Source organism: Fusarium solani, assembly GCF_023522795.1.
Source record: "Fusarium solani strain SB1 chromosome Unknown bctg00000013, whole genome shotgun sequence".
Lineage (NCBI taxonomy): Eukaryota > Fungi > Ascomycota > Sordariomycetes > Hypocreales > Nectriaceae > Fusarium > Fusarium solani.
The window spans coordinates 278,743-298,509 of record NW_027072145.1 but is presented as its reverse complement, the minus strand read 5'-3'; the positions used below and the strand labels follow the sequence as shown (position 1 = coordinate 298,509).

The 19,767-nt window shown below is 50.2% G+C and overlaps 5 protein-coding genes across 5 annotated transcripts; 4 read left to right on the top strand and 1 right to left on the bottom strand.

Annotated features, from left to right (window-relative positions):
- Positions 1-814: 814 nt before the first annotated feature.
- MRS44_017004 (uncharacterized protein) lies at positions 815-2,031 on the bottom strand (the record flags this gene model as incomplete). Its single annotated transcript, XM_046277411.2, has 4 exons — positions 815-879; positions 946-1,089; positions 1,152-1,737; positions 1,807-2,031. 4 exons carry the CDS (start codon positions 2,029-2,031, stop codon positions 815-817), a joined length of 1,020 nt encoding a protein of 339 aa, XP_046127211.1.
- A 419-nt stretch (positions 2,032-2,450) lies between these two features.
- MRS44_017003 (uncharacterized protein) lies at positions 2,451-4,509 on the top strand (the record flags this gene model as incomplete). The annotated part of the gene is made up of 5 exons (XM_065617532.1): positions 2,451-2,504; positions 3,094-3,613; positions 3,669-4,068; positions 4,125-4,402; positions 4,466-4,509. The coding sequence occupies 5 exons, from the start codon at positions 2,451-2,453 to the stop codon at positions 4,507-4,509; spliced, it is 1,296 nt and encodes a 431-aa protein (XP_065473604.1).
- Positions 4,510-6,332: 1,823 nt separating this feature from the next.
- Positions 6,333-8,539, top strand: MRS44_017002 (uncharacterized protein; the record flags this gene model as incomplete). Its single annotated transcript, XM_065617531.1, has 4 exons — positions 6,333-6,920; positions 6,971-7,051; positions 7,102-7,781; positions 7,837-8,539. The coding sequence occupies 4 exons, from the start codon at positions 6,333-6,335 to the stop codon at positions 8,537-8,539; spliced, it is 2,052 nt and encodes a 683-aa protein (XP_065473603.1).
- A 5,578-nt stretch (positions 8,540-14,117) lies between these two features.
- Positions 14,118-15,894, top strand: MRS44_017001 (uncharacterized protein; the record flags this gene model as incomplete). The annotated part of the gene is made up of 4 exons (XM_065617530.1): positions 14,118-14,941; positions 15,183-15,471; positions 15,550-15,627; positions 15,679-15,894. 4 exons carry the CDS (start codon positions 14,118-14,120, stop codon positions 15,892-15,894), a joined length of 1,407 nt encoding a protein of 468 aa, XP_065473602.1.
- A 1,288-nt stretch (positions 15,895-17,182) lies between these two features.
- MRS44_017000 (uncharacterized protein) lies at positions 17,183-19,438 on the top strand (the record flags this gene model as incomplete). The annotated part of the gene is made up of 1 exon (XM_065617529.1): positions 17,183-19,438. The coding sequence occupies one exon, from the start codon at positions 17,183-17,185 to the stop codon at positions 19,436-19,438; it is 2,256 nt and encodes a 751-aa protein (XP_065473601.1).
- Between the last annotated feature and the right edge of the window lie 329 nt (positions 19,439-19,767).

Below are 19,767 nucleotides of genomic sequence, written 5' to 3'. Positions count from 1 at the left end.
GGCTGGTATCCTTCCCAAGCTTATATTTATAACCCGTCAATGGATTTTCACGCCCACATGGCGCCTTCGTAATGCTGCGCCGCAGCTGGCTACACGAAGGATCCTGACTGCTTCGCCAATGCCGTCCCGCATCCTCCATCGGATCCGAAGCACGTTTCCGTAGATACCGACTGCATTACTCTTCCCGCTGTATTCGGATCCGACAGCATCTTTGTAAGACCAACCGCTTGTTCGGACGCACGTATTGATGAAGCCGACAATGAATATGGAGAGTTCCGTCTTTGGGTACAAAATCGAGACACACGGCAGTCATATGATGTTCCTGCAGTTTGGCAGCAATAGAAGAAATTTACGGTGCTTACGGAATTCTGTTTTAATGCCGTCATGTGTTGATAACTGTGTTCTTTGCTCTTGTAACCGATGCCGTCTTTAGAGCCGTTATGATGATCAACAAAAAGCAAAGGAAGAAACGTTGGCCAAAGCGACGACAGGGTCTAGAGTCCCAAGGAACATCAAGTCCCTTCATTCTGCTGTAGGCCTTTGTCTGCTTGTATACCACGAAACTAGGTAGTAAAGAGTGTCATACACCCTTGACTAATCCGATATGAGATACGCATTCCTGTTTGCTCGGCAGTTTAAATTGTCATTTCCAGCCTGACGAAGGAAGGAGTCTAGGTACAATGGATTCCCTCCAGCTAGTTAAACCTATTGCCTGAACACGAGTAGAGCGAGTGTAGCAGAGCCAACGAACCGGTAGATGAAGGCCGTTGGTCTGGCAGTACCCAAGGAACCTCCTGATGAAGTAGTGGCATGATCACTGGCCCGAGTAACCACTCGTGATCTTGTTCACCTGGTTGACAATGGCCGCCATTTGAACGCCTAGGAAATGAGATCATGCGTCAGTGGGACAAATCTTCTCAAACAGGCAAAACTCAGGTAACTCACCTCCCTTCTGATCAGCATTGGAACCATACCAACCGAGCCAGTCAAAGCAAGCATTAGGGTTGCTAAGGTAAAGTCCACTCCAGATTACATGGATCGAAGAGTCAGCCTTGGCTTGCGGGTAGAGAATGATGATGTTGTTCGTATCTGTATCAAGGTTATTTTAGCCAACGGCCCAGAGACGAAACAGCAAAATGAGTCAGACTTACCAGCCCATTTGTTGTAGCCCGTGTTGCTGATAAACTTGTTTCCAATATTGCCAAAGCTCTGCAGGCATCCATGAAGAGCCACATGTAGTTTGCATGCGGAACCACTCTGGCAAGCCTGTGGAACGTAGAGATATCCAGTGCTGTCCATTCCAGAGGCGCCATAGGTGCCTGTTTGGGAGAAGGATACTACACTGCCAGAGAGCTGTCCGTTCTGCCTGGGTGTGAGATCACCGTACATCCACTTCAACACTTCACCTGCACCATCGTAACCACAGTTGCTGATGTAGGGGGACGCTGCTTGCCCGCACTGGTTGTTGCCAGTCGAATCAAAGTCGGCTGGAAATACGTGAGCAGCGCCGCTGGTGGTGATGAAGGAGACCTTGGATGGATTATTAAAGTTGGCCAACTGCGCCTTGAGCTGATTCATGGGCTTCGGCCCCACGGTTGTATCGGCGGATCCAACCTGCATGTAAATCTGGCGATCTTGCAGATTGGCGATGGGGTCAATTTGACTCCCACTCCAGGAGTTCATGTTGGCGACTGGCTTGGTGATGGACGGGTTCTGATTGTACATGCAGGTGCTGTACTGTTTCAGTGACGAACATTAGCATAGCCCCGCGGCGCGCAAGTGCTGAGTATAAGTCAGAGGTCTCACCAGTTGGTGACGAGCGCAGTCGTAGGGGCCACCGGCAAACACACCGAAGCCTGTTTTGAAAGTACTGGAGTAGGCAACGCCCAGCTGGGCCGCCATAAACCCTCCAGCGGACATCCCAGACACGGACACGCTGTTGGGATCAACGTTGTAGGCACCCAGGCTTGCTGCCAGCGCGCCATGCGCAACAAGACCCGCGAGGCCTGCTAGTGTAAGGAGATTGGACATGGTGAGGAAGATGGAGATGGTAGAGCTCAGTATTCAGACTGGAGAAGGGGGCCACTTTGAGACGAAGTGGGTTTTTGAGTAGAGGGCATTTCTCCGGGGAGGCCTGGGGAATAAATATACCTTTCCTGAAGAACATTCTTCCCGAGATGTTCATCCTTCTTCATGCCCGTCAATATGTCGGATCCTCTCAGGAGGGCTTCGTGACTACCATGGGAGGCACGGTTCCGACCTTCAATATCGTCCAAGGCTCGCACCCAAGTGAACTCGGGTCATGTTTTCGGTAACTCGTATACGATGCGAAGCCTCTCGTCCTGTTGATCGCAGAAACTTGTCGGTTTCCAGCTAGTGTCTCAAGCATACGCCTCTAGAAACTGCAATTCCGCCAAGGTGATAACAGTCCCCAGCCTTCCAAGTTCATCATGGAAACCGACATCAAAGCGGAAAACTTGACACTGGATTGGGCCAACCTTCTGGTGGGCCACCTGCTTTCTTATTTCTGTCATTGCGGAATGGGCAGCACCTGGCCCGATGTGGTTTCCGCACAGACCTCATCAAGACCTATCGTGGTACTCGGTTAAGTTGCGAACGCCACAAATCCGGGGAGTTGCAGTAGTTTTTTGCGGGGTATGGGGTTGAACTTTGCGGGGTAAAGTAAAGGAACCATTGTGATGGTTGCAATTCAGCTGCTCCAGGGGTGGCAGGTATGTAGCTAGGGACACCGGATCCGATGTTGATCTCTTGCGGCTGAAAATTCATCTGGATTATGACAGGGGCTATCAAGGAACGTTGCAGGCCATGGACCTAACCATGCGCATCTTGACTTCTTGATGTGGACAAAACACTCTGGAAGGGCAACCCTCAGTTGCAATATGAAGGTGAATACTTGGCAGAACCGAGAGAGCCCAAGGCCACTTCACGCCTGAATCCGGATCCGATAGTCATTGGCATGTCTTGGATTGCTAATGAATGGGGCTGTCTATATCTAGGCTGTCCGGCACCCTAACCTCAGCCTCGTTACCTCAAGCCTTTAGCTTCTCTCCACATATTAAAAAATAGTCGCAGTTACGACTCGCCTCTCTGGGCACGTCTGAAAAGATGGCGAAACACGATACACCCGGCAAAGACGTCGCTGTTGGCGAGCAACTCGAGCTCGCAACCTCCTGTGACGGCGATGCTGCCCAGGCTGCCTACGTTGCGGCGGTCGAAGCTCTGACTCCTGATGAGCAGAGGCGGACAATCCGCCGCATTGATGTCCGCCTGGTCTCAACGCTCGGATTCCTCTACTGTGTCTCCCTCATGGACAGGAACAACACTGGAATTGCAATGATTTCTGGCATGAGCACGGACCTGGTCATGACGGGCAGCCAATACTCTATCATCGTGCTCCTGTTCTTCATTCCCTACGTGCTTTTCCAGCCTCCGTCGACCGCGATCCTACGGAAAGTAGGATCACGCCTTTTTCTGTCACTTACAACGCTGGTTTGGGGTTTGGCAACCATCGCGAGTGGGTTCGTCAAGAACTGGAGCGAGCTCATCCCCCTCCGGCTCATCCTTGGGGCTTGCGAGGCTGGATTCTTCCCAGGTGAGTACACATGAGGCGATGATGCCGCACGCCGTCAGCAACTGACAGACTTCAGGTTGTGCATACCTACTCAGTTGTTGGTATCCCAGATACGAGCTCCAGAAACGAAACGCCGTGTTCTACCTCATCGGAACAACCATGTCCGCGTTCTCAGGCGTCCTGGCTCTCGGCTTCTCGCAACTGGATGGTCATGGCGCCGGTCCTTCCTGGTGGGGGCGAGTCGTGGTCGACAAGGAGACCGACGTCATAATTGTACAAAGCGGAATATCGGGGTGGAGGTGGATCTTCATCCTGCAGGGAGTGCTCATCTGTGTTGTGGCTGGCTTCGCCTACCTCACCGTCTTGGGCTTCCCCGACGCTGTGAGTCATGTTTTGGGCCTCAAGCTGAGCAAGAGAGAGGCCGACTTTATCGTGGCAAGAATCGAACTGGACAGAGGGGACGCCACTGCTGAACGGTAGGCCCTTGCCGAAACGCCTGTCCCTGACTTTGTTGCTGATTTAGGCCCTGTAGCTTTTCTCTCCGCGAGTATATGGCAAATGCTTATGACCTCAAGATCTGGGGCTTCGCCGCACTCTTTGGTCTCACTACCGTCAACACATACGCTATTGCTTACTTTCTGCCGTTGATCCTGAAAGATGGTCTGGGATTCAGTGTCGCCGTGTCTCAATGCCTCATTGCGCCTCCGTACATCGCTGCAGGAGTTGCCATGTATACTATGGCGTTCCTGAGCGACAAGTATCGAATTCGTTCTCCGTTTATCGTGTTCAACGGCTGCCTGCTCCTCGTTGGTATGAGACGCCCGACTCCCTATGAAACTTGTCTGAGGTCTAGGCACTAACTCGCTTCTGCAGGGCTGCCGCTGCTCGGCTTCGCTACCAACGTGGGCGCACGATAATTTGGAGCCTTCGTCACCACCACGGCTTGCAACGCCAATGTCCCCTGCATCCTGACCTGGCAAGCCAATAATATTCGCGGCCAATGGAAGAGAGCTCTCTGCTCGGCTACCCTGGTTGGGACGGGGGGCATTGGAGGTATCATTGGTAGCACCGTGTTCCGCAGCCAGGATGCGCCTGGGTATCGGCCAGGAATCTACGCCGCGACGATCGCCAGTAGCTTGATTATTCTCATCACCCTAGCGCTAGATGTCAAGTTTTTCAGGGCGAACAAGCGCGCTGCGGCCGGTGGAAAGATTATCGGAGGGCTAGAGGGATTCCGGTATACACTTTGAGGAGCGGTATTTAAGGTGGCAGATAGGAATATGCCCCACGGCTAGGTTCGTTATTCTTTTTGTCGCCTTGAAACAACGGGCTTGACAGGTTGGGCCCTCACCTTGGCATGCCTGATAGTTTCAGCTCATATCTTTAGAGCCAATAATACTATGGCTTGTTTTTTACTCTATTTTAGCTGCACTTTGAGGAGTGCCCTATCTTGTTTGCTAGAGAAGCAGAGCGTGATTGACGTCCCAACTCATGCTACTCCTACTCCTAGACGGCGGGCTGTATCAAATCACTTAGTCGAACGATCTGCAATCACGGAATGGAAGCGCTCTTTCAAGTCTGACTGGTGGGACCAGGCCTAGTAGGATGCCAGGTAAGGTCGGGAGTTGTCCGCATGGCGTGTCTACAAATCTGGCTCAAGCCCAATGCCAATCAACCAATCTTGTAGGGTATAGCACGGTGGACTTAGAGCATCAGCCTTGGGCGACTGGGTACTGCTGTTCCTAGTACGTGGATTGGTATTGGAACACCGATGCTCAGGGAGCAAGGGGGAGGCTGGAAAATTGCCACGGCGGCAACGGAGGGCTGGGATTCAAGAACATCCAAGCCCTTCCGCGTCTGCTCGCCGAACAAGCAGAGTGAAAACTAACCCAACAGTTAAGGGAAGGGCGAACAGGGAGATTCGTCTGCTACGTCGGATCCGGCTCAGGTACGGTAGGCCGAAGCCAGTAGCCCTGCAAACCGCTTTGACAAAACTGCGGGGTAGCCTAATGCAAATCGGGTAATGAAAGGAGGGGGATCCGATTAGCCTTCCGAAATAACCCTGGTTCCCAAGAATCAGCTGTGGCTGGATCTTCGAAGCGAGATACCAATCAATACACAGGATCATCGCTAGCTCGGACCTGTCAAAATTTGGCTTACTGCAATTGTACTGCATGTCTCCAAAGATGGCAGCAATGTGACAGTAAGGTGGTTATGTCTGTGGTGAAGATCTGCGGGTCGAGGCGACTGACCAATCTTTGACGGATCCGAGGACACACCAAGAAGCCTCTGCGGGCTCTCCACCGCATCAACTGCACTCATCGACAGCATACTGTAAGTAGTGCGGCTCCCTCCGGGACTTGCTTCAACCATGATCAAGAACCTGTTTTTTTTTCTTCTTCTCCATATATCTCTGATATTGCGGGCCCATCGACAGCAACGCCACATAATTCTTTGTTGACCTTAATCCTCTTCTCGTTTTACCATTGCCGTGCAGTCACCAAGTCAGACGAGTTCCAACTTTACTATTTTGCAGGCCGTTCAGACGATTTAAAGGGCTCGTGACATTGTCAAATACCTCTAGGTAGGATCTCTTGTGGGACGGACACTACCACGGGCGTGTCAATCATGGAGCCAATCGGCCCGGGAGACATCTCTCAATCCGAGTTCAAGGCCTCCCGACCACGGCTGAAAGCACCCTGGGCGTGCTTACGCTGCCGTGAGAGAAAGGTCCGCTGCGATGTCTCGAAGGAAGACGGGCCATGTACGAACTGCTGTTTGCGTGGCAAAACCTGCACAACTCTGCCCTCCACCAAAAGAGCGTGAGTGTACCTCTCCCAACGCCCAGAGGTCTGGCTACGCTAACATATCCGGCTTCAGCAGAGGCTTCAAGGACAGGGTCCGGCTTTTGAAGAAGTCGGTTTGGGGTCACTCGCCACATGCTGATGAGATCACATCAGACGCAGAGACATCGCCGCATGCGCTCAACCCCCCGACCCCTACCTCCTTCGAACCCTCGTTTTGCGTAGAGCCGGGCGCAGACTCAGTGCTCTATCTGGACTATCACTTCCTCAGTATCGGCAATCTTGCCAACATGCCCTCCGAAGAAATAAACTTTCTCGACATACAAGGCTGTCTTCTTGTCCCCCGACGGCAGACCATGGATTCTATCGTGCAGCAGTACTTCCTCCATGTCCATCCTCTTCTCCCGTTACTAGATGAACGATCTTTCTGGGACGTATATTCTCGACGGTGGGCGGCCGCAGATGCATCAGATCCGAAAATATCTCTGCTGGTCTTCCAAGCGCTATTATTTGCAGCTTGCAACGTATGTCCACCATTCTACTTCACGAAGGACTATGGCTAAACATTGAGCAGTTTGTACCTTTAGAAACACTCGAGAATCTTGGTTTCTCAAGTCTAAGGGAAGCAAAGGCTGGTTTTTACAGCAAGGCGAAGGTTATTCCCTCTACAAAACTCCAGTACTACCCGCTCATGCTTGTCCGCAGCTCCTGTATGATTTCGGAAGTGAATCATCGTCGATTTGCATTGCACAAGCCGCTCTCTTGCTCTCCTTCAGATCCTCTTCAACCTACCTCGGCATTAAAGAGGTCAACATCACCTGGCTGAACATCGCTATTCAACACGCTCAAATCGCAGAAGCAGCCTGGCGCGCGCCCTCCACGGCATCCATCGAAACGGACAATTCGGGTCTTCAGAGTGTTCTGAAAAGACTATGGTGGTGTTGCATCATCCGAGACAGGGTGCTCTCGTTGTGTCTCAGGAGACGGCCCCAGATCGATCCAGCGCACACTAGCTCTGCCTTCTACGCACCACTACGATCTGCGGACCTAGAAAACGAAATCCAACATAGCAGAGTATACTGTAAAACCTCAAAGACATGCCTAAATAGTATTCTAGAGAGGTTTGCCGACCTTTGTGTCGTTCTGACTGATGTCCTGGCGCTGGTCTACCCAATGGATAAGCAACGTCTACATGGACCAGACCTGGCCGCAATATTAACAAGAATCTCGGATACCAAGAATTCATTAAGGGAATGGGACGAGAAAACCTCGTTTTCTCACTTATTGCGGGGCAGACGCACAGAGACGCTGGCAGTGTCGAATGACACCGAGGTTCCTCACTATTCGGTAACGTTGCACATTAACCTTATTTATATATATTACCAGTACGAAAAGCCTAACTCGTATATAATTTCGCAAGTAAGACTAACTGAGATTTAGTTCATCATGGATTGCTCTCTGTCATTACGAGGCTCTAAGCCTGGCAAGCCAAACCAGTCTACCATGCTACTACATTCCAAGCGGGTGGCCAGCAGTATCTCAAAACCAATGGGAGATTCAGGATGCTGCCCTATCAGTGACCCAGTCACTCCAAGCGCTGCACCATATGAACCTTGACCGATGGCTACCCAGCAGTGTTGTTGCGTGCATCGCAACGCCGCTGGTTCTCCATATGTTGGATGTCAAGCTCGCCAGGTTGCCGATATCCTCGGGCTCGGCGACGTCGAATTCTGAGCTTCTGGAGAAGAACTTGCGCTTAAAGGCTGTCATTCAAACTATCAAGACATGTTACGAACAGTATGACATCGCCGATTTTGTTATCCGCGCAGTGCAACATATTGCCGGCTTCCTTGAGCTAGGATGCTTACAGCCTACAACGACTACGGGAACGAGTGACTCGTTTGGGTGGCCAGACATTTTCAGCTCTAATCCAAATCTGTACCTTCGGCTGGTATTATCAATAGACTTGAGTCTGAGTAACGGCCGGTTTCCCGAGGAGGAGGATTTTCCAGTTGGACTGCGGCGACTCTTCGCCTGGGAGCTAGACGCGGCGGGCTCCTTATTTGCGCATGCCGGGGAAATCTGGAACTCATCCTCGCCGCTGGATACGGACCGGGCGGGTATGGCTTTTGCGTGGACATAATCTTGTGGTGGTCTGGGATATGTAATAGAGGTGTCGATGCGTCGATGTGTACTTGGGATGGAGGATCGGGCAAGGAGGCTCTGTACTACGAGGAACTAGGTCTATCTAAGATGTAATAAGGTAGGCAGGAGAATGTATTCATTTACTAGCATGCCTGACCTTATTGTTTAACGTACATGATAAGCATGCGTCGCATCTAAGTATGCGTCGCACTTTTCCCTCTTACACCTAACTTTTCGTTTGACCAATTAATTCTTCAACCACGAAATACGTCGGACCCAAGTACTGAGGCTAGAACTCTTCTTGCCCTTGAAGCTCTTCAAAATAATTCGAAGCTAAGCATCCGACGTGCTGCAAAGCTCTATAAGATCTCTGAGCATAGGCTACGTCGCCGGCAGAATGGCATTCAGTCTCGACGCGATTGGATTCCAAAGTCACGCCGACCCTCTGATCTAGAGGAATAAATCATAGTTTAGTTCATTCTCGACCTAGATTCACGAGGATTTCCCCCGCGACTGCGTGGTGTGGAAGAAATGGCCAACCGATCGCTCGCCGACCGCGACGCGTCACCCGTCGGCAAGCGCTGGGCTTCCAACTTTGTTAAGCGGCACAAACAGCTTAAGACGCGTTTTTTTCGTAGATACGACTATCAGAGAGCCAAATGCGAAAATCCGACCGTTATTCGCAACTGGTTTAGGCTTGTGAAGAATACAATCGCGAAATATGGTATCAACCTTGCCGATATCTATAACTTTGACGAGACTGACTTTATGATAGGCGTCATTGCAAGCGGAATGGTCGTCATAGGCATAGAAAGACGCGGAAGACCGAAATCAGTGTAGCCTGGAAACCGGGAATGGATTACCGTCATTCAAGCGATTAATGCCGAAGGCTGGACGATCCCGCCGTTTATCATAGGTGCGGGTCAATATTACCTCGCCAACTGGTACCGAGAAAGTAACCTGCCGGGCGAGTGGGCTGCTGCAACGAGCCAAAATGGCCGGACTGATAACGAGATAGGTCTCGAGTGGCTAAAGCACTTTGACCGGTGTATAGCCAACCAATCAACTAGTCGTTATCGTCTTCTGATCCTCGATAGGCATGAAAGTCACCACTCTATCGATTTCGAGAGATATTGCAAAGAAAAGGAGATCATCGCACTCTGTATGCCGCCTCATCCGTCTCATCTGCTTCAGCCTCTTGACGTCTGGTCTTTTAGCCCACTTAAGAACGCTTACGGTCAAGAAATAGAGCATCTGATCAGATGCTCTATAACCCACGTTTCAAAGACAGAGTTCTTTCCGGCTTTTCACGCCGCGTTTCAGGCCGCTACGATAGAAAGAAATATCAAGGCGGCTTTTAGAGGAGCGGGGCTTATACCTTTTAACCCGGTAAGTGTAGTCTCGAAGCTTGATATATAGCTATGGATTCCAACACCGGTTGAGGAGGAGGCTAGCCAACCTACAACCTGGGTCTCAAAGACGCCAAAGACGGTGCTTAAGGCCCAATCTCAGTCTGAATACCTTGATAGACGAATCAAGAGGCATCAAAGTAGCTCTCTAGAGTCAATCCTGGGAGCTCTTAAGTCTCTTGCTAAGGGAACCAAGGCAATAATGCATAAGAATGCCTTACTAAGGGCTAAGAACCAAGACCTTCGATAGGCAAATGAGATACTAAGCCGGCGGCGGAGGGCAAAAAGAACCTAACTATAGAAGGGAGGAGCAATAATAGTAGAGGAAGGAAGGCAGGTAATTGATTAGATGAATGCTGGTGGGCAGGTAGAGGGCGAATCGCCTAGAAATGGCGGTCATAGAAGGTCGGCGCAAACGAAGGAAAGACGTTGCGGAGGATGCGGCGGGACTGGGCATAATGCAAGAACATGTCAGATAGTTGTTGCAGTATCTGAAGAAGAACGAAGCGATTAGTTTTAATTGATTCAGCGTTTGTTGTGTTTTTCTAGTGATTTCCATGTGAACGGGTTAAGGAAAGTGCGACGCATGCTTATCATGTACGTTACACGCCAATTGGTCCCTCTATATTCTTTATCGCATACTCTTAGTTAACTCATAGCACTAATAAAACCTTTAGACTGCTTAGGAACGACTAGAATATTATTTGCAATATCATAGACCTCGCAAAATGCTAACGCATTTTGCCCATATCAGGCTCGTACTTCATAGCATAAGCACCTTTACTTCCTATGTTTATGTTTACCATCCACGCTATAGCCCACGATTATTGAAGTATCGCAGAAGCCTGGTTTGAGGAGGTCTATAAGGAGACTGTTTGGAATGTAAGTGAACATTTCTCTTCTTGTCCCACCTCTTGGGACCACTTTCTATCGGCTCTGTTACAAATGCTGGCGACATCGTTCCAGAATGTCCCTCCCACATTCGGTCTCTTAAGCGCATATAAGTCTGGATTCATACAAACATTACGCTCCCCCTCAAGCAAAATAAACTTCTAGGTTTGATTGTTAAGAGAGACCCTTGGCGGGAGGGGCCTTTTATGGCCATTAGAGGTGAAGCCCTTATGTTCTAGTCATTAGTAGCCATAGCGCTACTATGCGTAGCCCAGCCGTTGTACGGACAGGCCAAGGCGTCCATGATGGCGATCCTTGGCTGTCAACGTCACAATCCCTGCCATATCCGTCAACGAGGGAGAATGGACTCTTGTTTTTTTTTTTTTTATCAGGGATCAACCTCACAGCATTGATCTGATCCCAACGCGCCCCCTTGGAAGCACTGACACCCTCGTTGGCTGCTACAAGCTCGCCCCTTGCCTGCGCCATCTAGGTGTTTGGATCCAGACGGTCTATCGTGACTGGCTAATGGAGAATGTCTTGGCTATGAAGGAGGCTAGATAAAGTTTAGCTTGAGATAATACGATAGCCACCCTAAACTTGTCAGATCCGGCGCACCAAATCACTAATAGGGAAAAAGACTTACCAGACAGGACAATGCAATGTAGCCATTGCTACAACTACCCATTTTGGTGTCACCCAACACCATAGTCTGGCCGGACCGTAAAACGTCCCCCTTGCAGGATCATTTATGAAGATAAATGTCAAGGTGGGGATAAACGGCAATCCGTAGCAACAAAACAGGTAAATAACCTCTACTCTCTGCAGCCTTTGCGCGTCGTACTTATGATAGATGGTAAGATAAACGTTGAGAGCCATTACCAATGACCAGTACGCATCGGCAGGCATGAACCTAGATCATTGGATGTTAGTGGACTGTGTGTAGCTCTTGGCTGCAACGGAAAACGTGGAAAGTAATACATTTGAATGAGGAAAGCCTGCAGTTTACAACCAGCCTCTGTGGGGTTGTAGAGAAATTCATCAGCCATTATTACTGCAACGCTGGACATGATATTCCCGAAGGTCGCGTAAAAGATAAGGCGGTTGATGGGCTTGCGAAAACCTCGGGCCCTGCAGAATGTGATGATGATGAGAAGACTCCCAATCAAAGAAGGAACTGAAAAAGCCCGTTCCAAGACGTATATTGCTCTTGTTGGCCGCCCATCTGCAGAAGCAGGAACCAACTCGTGTCTAACCTCCATGACAGCCGAGAATGAGGGGAGTTTGTGCACAACGATGGGTTATGAAGATTGGGTGACGGTCTGCTATGCTTCGTAGACGAGTAGCGCATGCGGATAACGCGATGGTGCTAACGTACGCACTAGTAGGCTAAACTAGCATGGAGATGCGAGACTAAGCGAAGGTGGGAAGTTTTAGGGGGAGCGAAGGTGACTTTCCGGGGCCATTTCTTCGTAGATAAATCATGTGCGAGTCCTACATATTAGAGACGGTGAGCAAGAAATCCCAGCGGTTACCCCATGGTCTTTGCTGGGGTCAGGGGAAAAAACCTGGGGTACAGCAAAGGGCACGGGCCGTGGGACAGCCCAATGTAACCCTAGTCGAGCGCCAACAGGTGAATGTAACCCTCATGCATGAGCCGGCTGCCTCCTAAGACCGTTTCTGTCTGTAAGATTGCTTGCTGTGCAAGCTCGCGTGCCAATACTTGCCGGTCATCCGGACGCTGCAGATGCATGGCTGGCTCTGACAGGCTCCGAGAATGCACAGCCGGGCCGCTCCTGTGAGCTCAGCAGTTATCCCCTTGGCTGTTCTAGAGCAGATTGGAAGCGCCATGGGTACTCTGGCCCCCAGAGATTTTTTTGGCCGGTTATCATGTTATCTAAATGGATCGAGTCAACTCAAATACATGTGAGCTGCTCTTGTACATCTCAAGGGGTTGCATGCAACGAGTAGGTATTCTGAGGTTCAGCCAAGCTCCCGTCATGGCACGTATGTCAATCAATAAGGTAATGTCCGTGTACTGCTTAGCCTTGCATGATGGGACACGCGCCAATTATGGACGTTATCCCCCTGTGCCTACGAGATTCCCCCTTGATGGTTTCCCGATTGTTTAATGAGTTCGTAAGTCGTGAAGGGAATGGCCATAACTTTTTCGGATCCGATACCGTATCGACTCGACAAATTTGCAAAACTTGGTGGGTCTGAGTACCCTAGTCCGTGACTTTTTAATTGGTTCTGGCCCCATAAGTTCAAGTTTAGAGCCAGCCTCTGCCGCCTCGCGAGCTGCCAGTGAGAGCCTCTCCTGCGGGATAGCAAATCAAGAGCCTGAAAACAGAGGCTAGCAAGGGTATCAAGACCCACCAAGTTTTATCAATTTGTCGAGTCGATACGGTAGATTGAACTCCTAGATTGGCCGCTAAATTCGCTAGACATGAGCCTAATTGAGAACCTATGGAATATTCTGAAGAATAAATTAAAGAAGTTATTCCTATATCTCAAGGATCTGAAGGATAATATTAAAGATAGGGCAGAATTTGATCGATGTGTGTTGATTGAGTGGGATGGTCTTTCGCAATTAATGATTTCGAAGCTTATGGGGTCACTTGAGCGCCGACTATACGCTGTTAAGGCTGCACGTGGATGGTATACGAAATATCAAATGGCATAATTAAGGCTTTATTTTGATGTAAATAATTATTTTATTGATAATTAATTGATGATGCTATCGCGATGCAAAGGTGCGTGGTTAAAATATAGGTCTGGGGTCTGAGGTGGGGTGGGGGTAGACTTTTGTCACATAATTGTACTCCGTTGATATGAGGCCACCGAAGGCGCAATCGTGCTGGCAGGTGACGCAATAATGGAGCGCGGCACAGGTGGAGTCAAGCTCTCCGCCAACCGGTTGTGTGGAGCATCGAACAAAAACCCCTAAAACACTTGGGCGATAATTACTCTTAGTCACTCATGGCAACAACAGCGAATGAACATCATTTCCGCGGGAGAGCAGACCAAGTAATCGCGCATGTGGGCGATTCATTGGATGGTTTTCCTCTGGTGGAAAACAAGAAGTGACACGTCGTCTCGGGATTTGTCGTTGCCCTTGTGGTGCGACGATCACGCTGATAAATAATAGCCACGACAAATAACATAATTGAATAGCGAGGTTCTGGGAGGCATCTTGATCCTTTGGTGCTGTTTACAAGACGCAATCCGCGCTACTCTCAACGCCAGACCAGACCCATCACTCCGAAAAGACCAATGGCTAACCCCAAGATAACTTTTTCATTGACATGGGAGGATACTCAACCAGGCTCGATCAGCAAGTCGGCCGGGCCGCAGCAGCGGCCAACTCCCAGGGCCGTATCCGAGGTTCACCGTGACAGTTCGACTCATGGCATGGAACCTGCGATTTCATCGGCGTCACCAGACACTTGCCCCTCGGACGATGTCGCAATATCACTAGTTGAGCAATACTTTAACAGTCTCTATCCCCTTTCCTCCTACAATTTCCTTCACAAGGCTACCGTCGTCCAGCGATGTCGTGATAAAACCATCGACAAGGCACTAAAGCTTGCCATTTGCGCTATTACAGCCATATATTTCTCCAAACATGGGGCTGAGCGCGATGCATGGACCCGGGAGTCAGAACGCCTAATCCTCGATCGCCTCGAACGACCCTCGATTTTCCAGCTCCAGGCTTCCCTGCTCGTCACTCGCTATCGAGTCAGTATGGGACAGCTCTCGCGGGCTTTCATGATGGCTGGCCTCGCCGGACGGTGGGCAGCGGCCCTGCGCCTCAACTACGAACACTCAGGCCTAAGACCGGCTGCTCAGGAGGTTAGGAGAAGAACTTTCTGGTCGTTGTACCTACTTGATGAGAATTTCTCTTCGGAATCGAAGGGCTATGAACTGTTTCACCCGGACACTATCCATCTTCAATTACCTTGTGAGGAGATCGACTTTACCGAGGAACGGCTGGTAAACACTGGATATCTACACTCCGATAAGGGATTGGAGCCTCGAGCCATAGGCCTTCATGCAGCTTTTGTAAAGCTTACGTTTATTCGGCGGCGTATTAGAATGTATGTTTATGAATTTCTTTATTGCCGACACCGCCTAATCCCTTACATCGCTTGTCCAGTCCAAGATTTAACCACTACCGTCTACGTTGCCTCTTCCTCCTATCGCGCATGTGAAGATGCAGATATGCTAATCACGTGCAAATAGATTAAATCGACGCCTGTTTCTTAAAGAAATTAATATTTTCGACCTGCTTTGTTCTATAGAAGAATTCGAAAACGACCTGCTTCGACTCCGATCTAGGCTTGCGCCCTCTGGCCAGTACCCACCCTCAGACCCCATAAAGCTCTATAGATCACCGCAGCATGCAAGCTTGCACCTCAGCTGGCATCAATGCTATTGTGACCTCTATGGTATTTTCCTCACCCAATATCCTGGGCTCTCTCCCTATCTTGGCACAGAAGGGATAACACCTACCAAGCTAGCTTTAATGAAGGACAAGTGCTTTGGACACACAGAAGAGATCGTGGAAATCCTATCGAGCATTATTCAGCAGAAGGACGAAGGGAACATGCTGGAGTTTGATGTCGCGGTATGTGCCTACCATAGCGCGCGCCTGATCTTATTCGGCACTTGCACAGGGGGGTATAATACTGGGTTACCGATGCAGATGGCCATCGACAAGGCACAGCTATGCTTGGATGTGATCACCCAATGCTTTGGCTTCGCATCCCACGTAAAGCCCATAGTAAGTCACCAATGTCCAACCTAAGTGACATTAGAGCCTAACAATTGGTAGCGCCAGGACCTTGAACGGCTAATCCGCCAACATAGACTTTGGCTCGAGTCACCGGGTCGCCGGGACGTTGCAGCAGTTGACGTAAATCCTTGGCGACCATCCCAAACCTCGACAGCTGCCTACATCCGAGAACGCCTCGCCATACATAATCTCCTAAGACAGTCGGACAATGATGAGGATGGCTGCGATGCCAGCAGACCTAATGAAGGATGCTAGCCAACCCACTCCGCGGATGAACCATTGGAATCCAGCATATCTCTTCATAGTCATAGTACAGCCACCTTCCTGAGGAAAATTTCGAAGTCGACTCATCTCTCCTTCGGGGACGTTTTAGTGGATCCCGAGAACCATGGGACGAGCCGATTTTGGATGAACGGAAAATACATCCACAATAAGCATTATACTGTCAGACAGTACGTGTATTCGGTCCATTGACGCAGGATGGGTGTGTTCGTGTTGTGTGCCTCTGGGGAAGTCTCTGCCCCTGAAGGATTTACTGTATCCATAAGCAATCTTAAGACCCTTGACCCGCACGTGATACCCAGCATATGCCTTCTGTTCAACATATACAAGGCGTTCCTCCTTTATCATCCACTGATTTGGGATCTATGAGGATGTCTTCCTTAAATGGATATACATCTATTTGTGCTTAGATATGAAGATTTATAATACTGTCGGAAGGGTTCTGAACGCCTACGAGGTGTGACCATCTGGACAGAGCCAGGGGTCCTGGAAGTGCCAAGCGTAGAAAGAGACTTGGATTTCCATACCATCTCAAAACTCCAGTTGCGCCCGAGTTTCTAACTAGTCCAAAATTAAAACCGGCTTTAGGAGCTCTCAAGCAGAAGGCCCAGTCATAAGCTCAAGGGTCTAAAGAAGCGAGTACGACATACAGCTAGGAACAAAACTAATCGGGCCGTACAATCAGCCCAGCTCTCCTACTGGCATGGGGCCCAGCACAAAGGACACTCGTTAGTCTTGATGCTTAAGCGTGGCTCAACAATCCATGACCGTTACAGCCAGCCAACGGTCACTGCCAGCTAGCCGTAAAAGATGAACTGATTGGCTTGTAGGAGTAATGGCTCAGGCTAGTGGGCTTTTGTCGGACGTAAAAGAATGGCCTTGCCGAACTTTTCAGCCCGGAACTTTCCACTTCTCCTCGTCATCAGCCCATCCTTGCACGTGGGGCTCCTGGCTAGTGCACCAAAGTCAGGACCTTTGGAGAGATCGCCAGAGAAGTTGTCGAATGTGGCATATACCTCGTTGACCAGCTTCACACTCGGACCGACTGTGCGGCCCTATTACCCCGCAAACTTCTTATGCGCGGGACTACCCCGCAACCCGCGCTTTCGTAACCGCGCTTTGGGGCATCTCCATGAAGAAGCTCGATTAGGAACAACTGGTACGCCTCTCGCTGGGACGTATAAATGTTGGCCTCGGTGACCGCTTCAAAGCAGACGAGTACCACTACTCAAGTCTTCAGCTTCATTCGTCTGGTTTCAATATGCTGATCCCTCACGCGGCTTTGTTGCTTACTACACTGTACTACATGATCGTCCTCGGCGACAAGTCTAGTTCGTGTCAAGTAACCAGCCAGCATCTCAGCGACCCGCCATATGAGAGCTTCTTTTACTCAGACTGCAATGTCGACGCACAAGTCGTTATCACCAGTCCTCTGCCAGACAGCAACCTCTCCATCATCGGTCCACGGCTGATTGTAGCATGGCCTGCTGGGAACAGCGGAATATGCACTTTCTTCCAACCTCAGAGCGGTGAAAACGGGACTCTTGCCGTTGAGCTTGTTAATTCCACCGTTGGAGGTCCTCTGGGCGCAGTACACCGAGAGGAAGACTCGTCCGAGTACCCGTTTGTTGGCGTTGAGGGGGTCCTCTCGTTCAATGCTTCCGCAGAGCTGACAGTGGCTATACTTGGGAGCATCCGGAACATCCGTGACTTCACCGAAGGACCCAGTATCCTCAGCCCTCTTATTCAAGACGCCATTAATGTCGCCACGGTCAATGAAACGGGTGTTCAATTCTCTCGTCTATGGCTGGACAACGTCACCGCTACAACCCTCACATTGGAGCCCTGGGAGAACAACGGCAGCCAAATCAGTATCGATAACAAGACCGTTAGCTTCGGGGCTGGGTTCTACCGGTTTTCTGCGTCCTTCAACTACCCTCAGCTCAAGCAGTTGACTCCCGGACAGGTCTTGAACGAGGAATCCCAGTCTCTAGTCAAGCAAGACCCGTCACAGGCCCGCTCCCTGTCTTTCTTTTCATACGCAGAAAAGCTTCTCGCTGGCGGTTGGAGATTCCTGACGTACTTTGGCCGAGATAGCATGATCTCTGCCCTCCTCTTGGAGCCCGTCCTCAGCACCGGCAATAGTTCAGCCATGGAAGCCGTCATTGGAGCCGTTTTAGAACGAATCAACCGGACTGACGGTTCAGTATGCCATGAGGAGACTATTGGCGACTATGCAACGTTTCTGAATTTGCAGAACAATATCTCTTCGACGGCTGCGCGCTTCGTGTATCCCATGATTGACACGGATTACTTTCTTCCTATCCTCATGGCACGGTACTTCAATGCCTCACCAGGAAGGATCAAACCACTCTTAAACATCAAGGCTGGCGAGATCAATGTTCAGAATCAGGGCCTGAGCTGGGGACATCTTAGCTACATCGCCGCGCAGAAAATCATGAACATCACTGAGGCTTTTGAGAAAAATCAGTCGATCGAGAACCTGATTCACCTCAAAGAGAATGAACTTGTAGGCCAATGGCGAGACTCCACCTACGGTCTTGCAAATGGTCGAATTCCTTTTGATGTGAACTGTGCCCTCGTACCAGCAGCACTTTATGCCATCTCTAGCTTGGCAGCAATGCCAGGCGTATACCCCAACAACTCTGTCGCCAAGAAATGGAGTACCGTTGCAGCTAAAAGGGCCAAAGTTTGGGAAGACAAGACGCTCCCTCTCTTCCAGTACAATATCACCGTTGATGATGCTACATCTCTTCTGGAAGAGTATACCAGCAAGAGCACCTTCTACGATGGTCCGACGCATGCGGACTCTCTTGCCAACTACTCTTCCTCCGGAAAAGTCATCGACTATGCTATCGCGATCAATAGCACCGCATCACCAGAGAAGATACCCATCACCCATACCGATACGGCTTTCCGTCTCTTCCTGCTCAACTCCACCGACGACGAGCAGCTGACGACCTTTGTCAACTCCACCGCAAATGCAATCCTTCGTCCCTTCCCCGCGGGCCTGACTACGCCCTTTGGTGCTGTCGTTGCGAACCCGGTATTATCCGGTGACGATGTCTTGATAGCTAACTTCACCAACTCTGCGTACCATGGAACCGTCATTTGGAGCTGGCAACTAGCACTGATGGCGAAGGGCTTGGAGCGACAACTTTCACGATGTCCTGCGTCGGATTTGAAGCGCGCCTCTCGGGATATTGATGAGGTTCCGGCATTCTGCCGCGATGACGGAGTGTACACTGCTTTGAGACGTGCATACAACGTTTTGTGGGATGTCATCGAAGCTAATTCAAACCAACTGCAGTCTGAGGTCTGGAGCTGGACCTACAGTACAGCAAGTAGCGAGAAGAGTGGGAGCTACAGGTTCTCACCCTTGGGCGTCTTACCGCCTCCGCCCGGGCTCAGCTCCGGAACCGAGAGTAATGTACGCCAGCTGTGGAGTTTGGCTTTCCTAGCTGTAGAGAGGAATGGAGAATATGCCAAAAGTTAAGCATTCATTCTTTCCTAAACGCCAAACCCTCGGTAAGACCACATACGGCCCCAAGGTGTGGGAGGATGGACTCGGTTGTAGGCAAAATGCCTTCTATTAGACGTGTTCAAAATACCAAACTCGTCAATAGAACGAAGAATTCCTCAAAATGGAGGACAATGAGCACCGTAAACATGCAATGAATAGCGAAGAAATGGATTGACCCATTATCTAGCCTCAGTCACCGGGAGGCACTAAGCAAAGAGCGTGTACTACCGAGAAACCAGAGGTTCTTGCCGCTCCTACCCTTGCCTGCAGTACAAGGGAATCAAGGCAAGACTTCGCTTGTT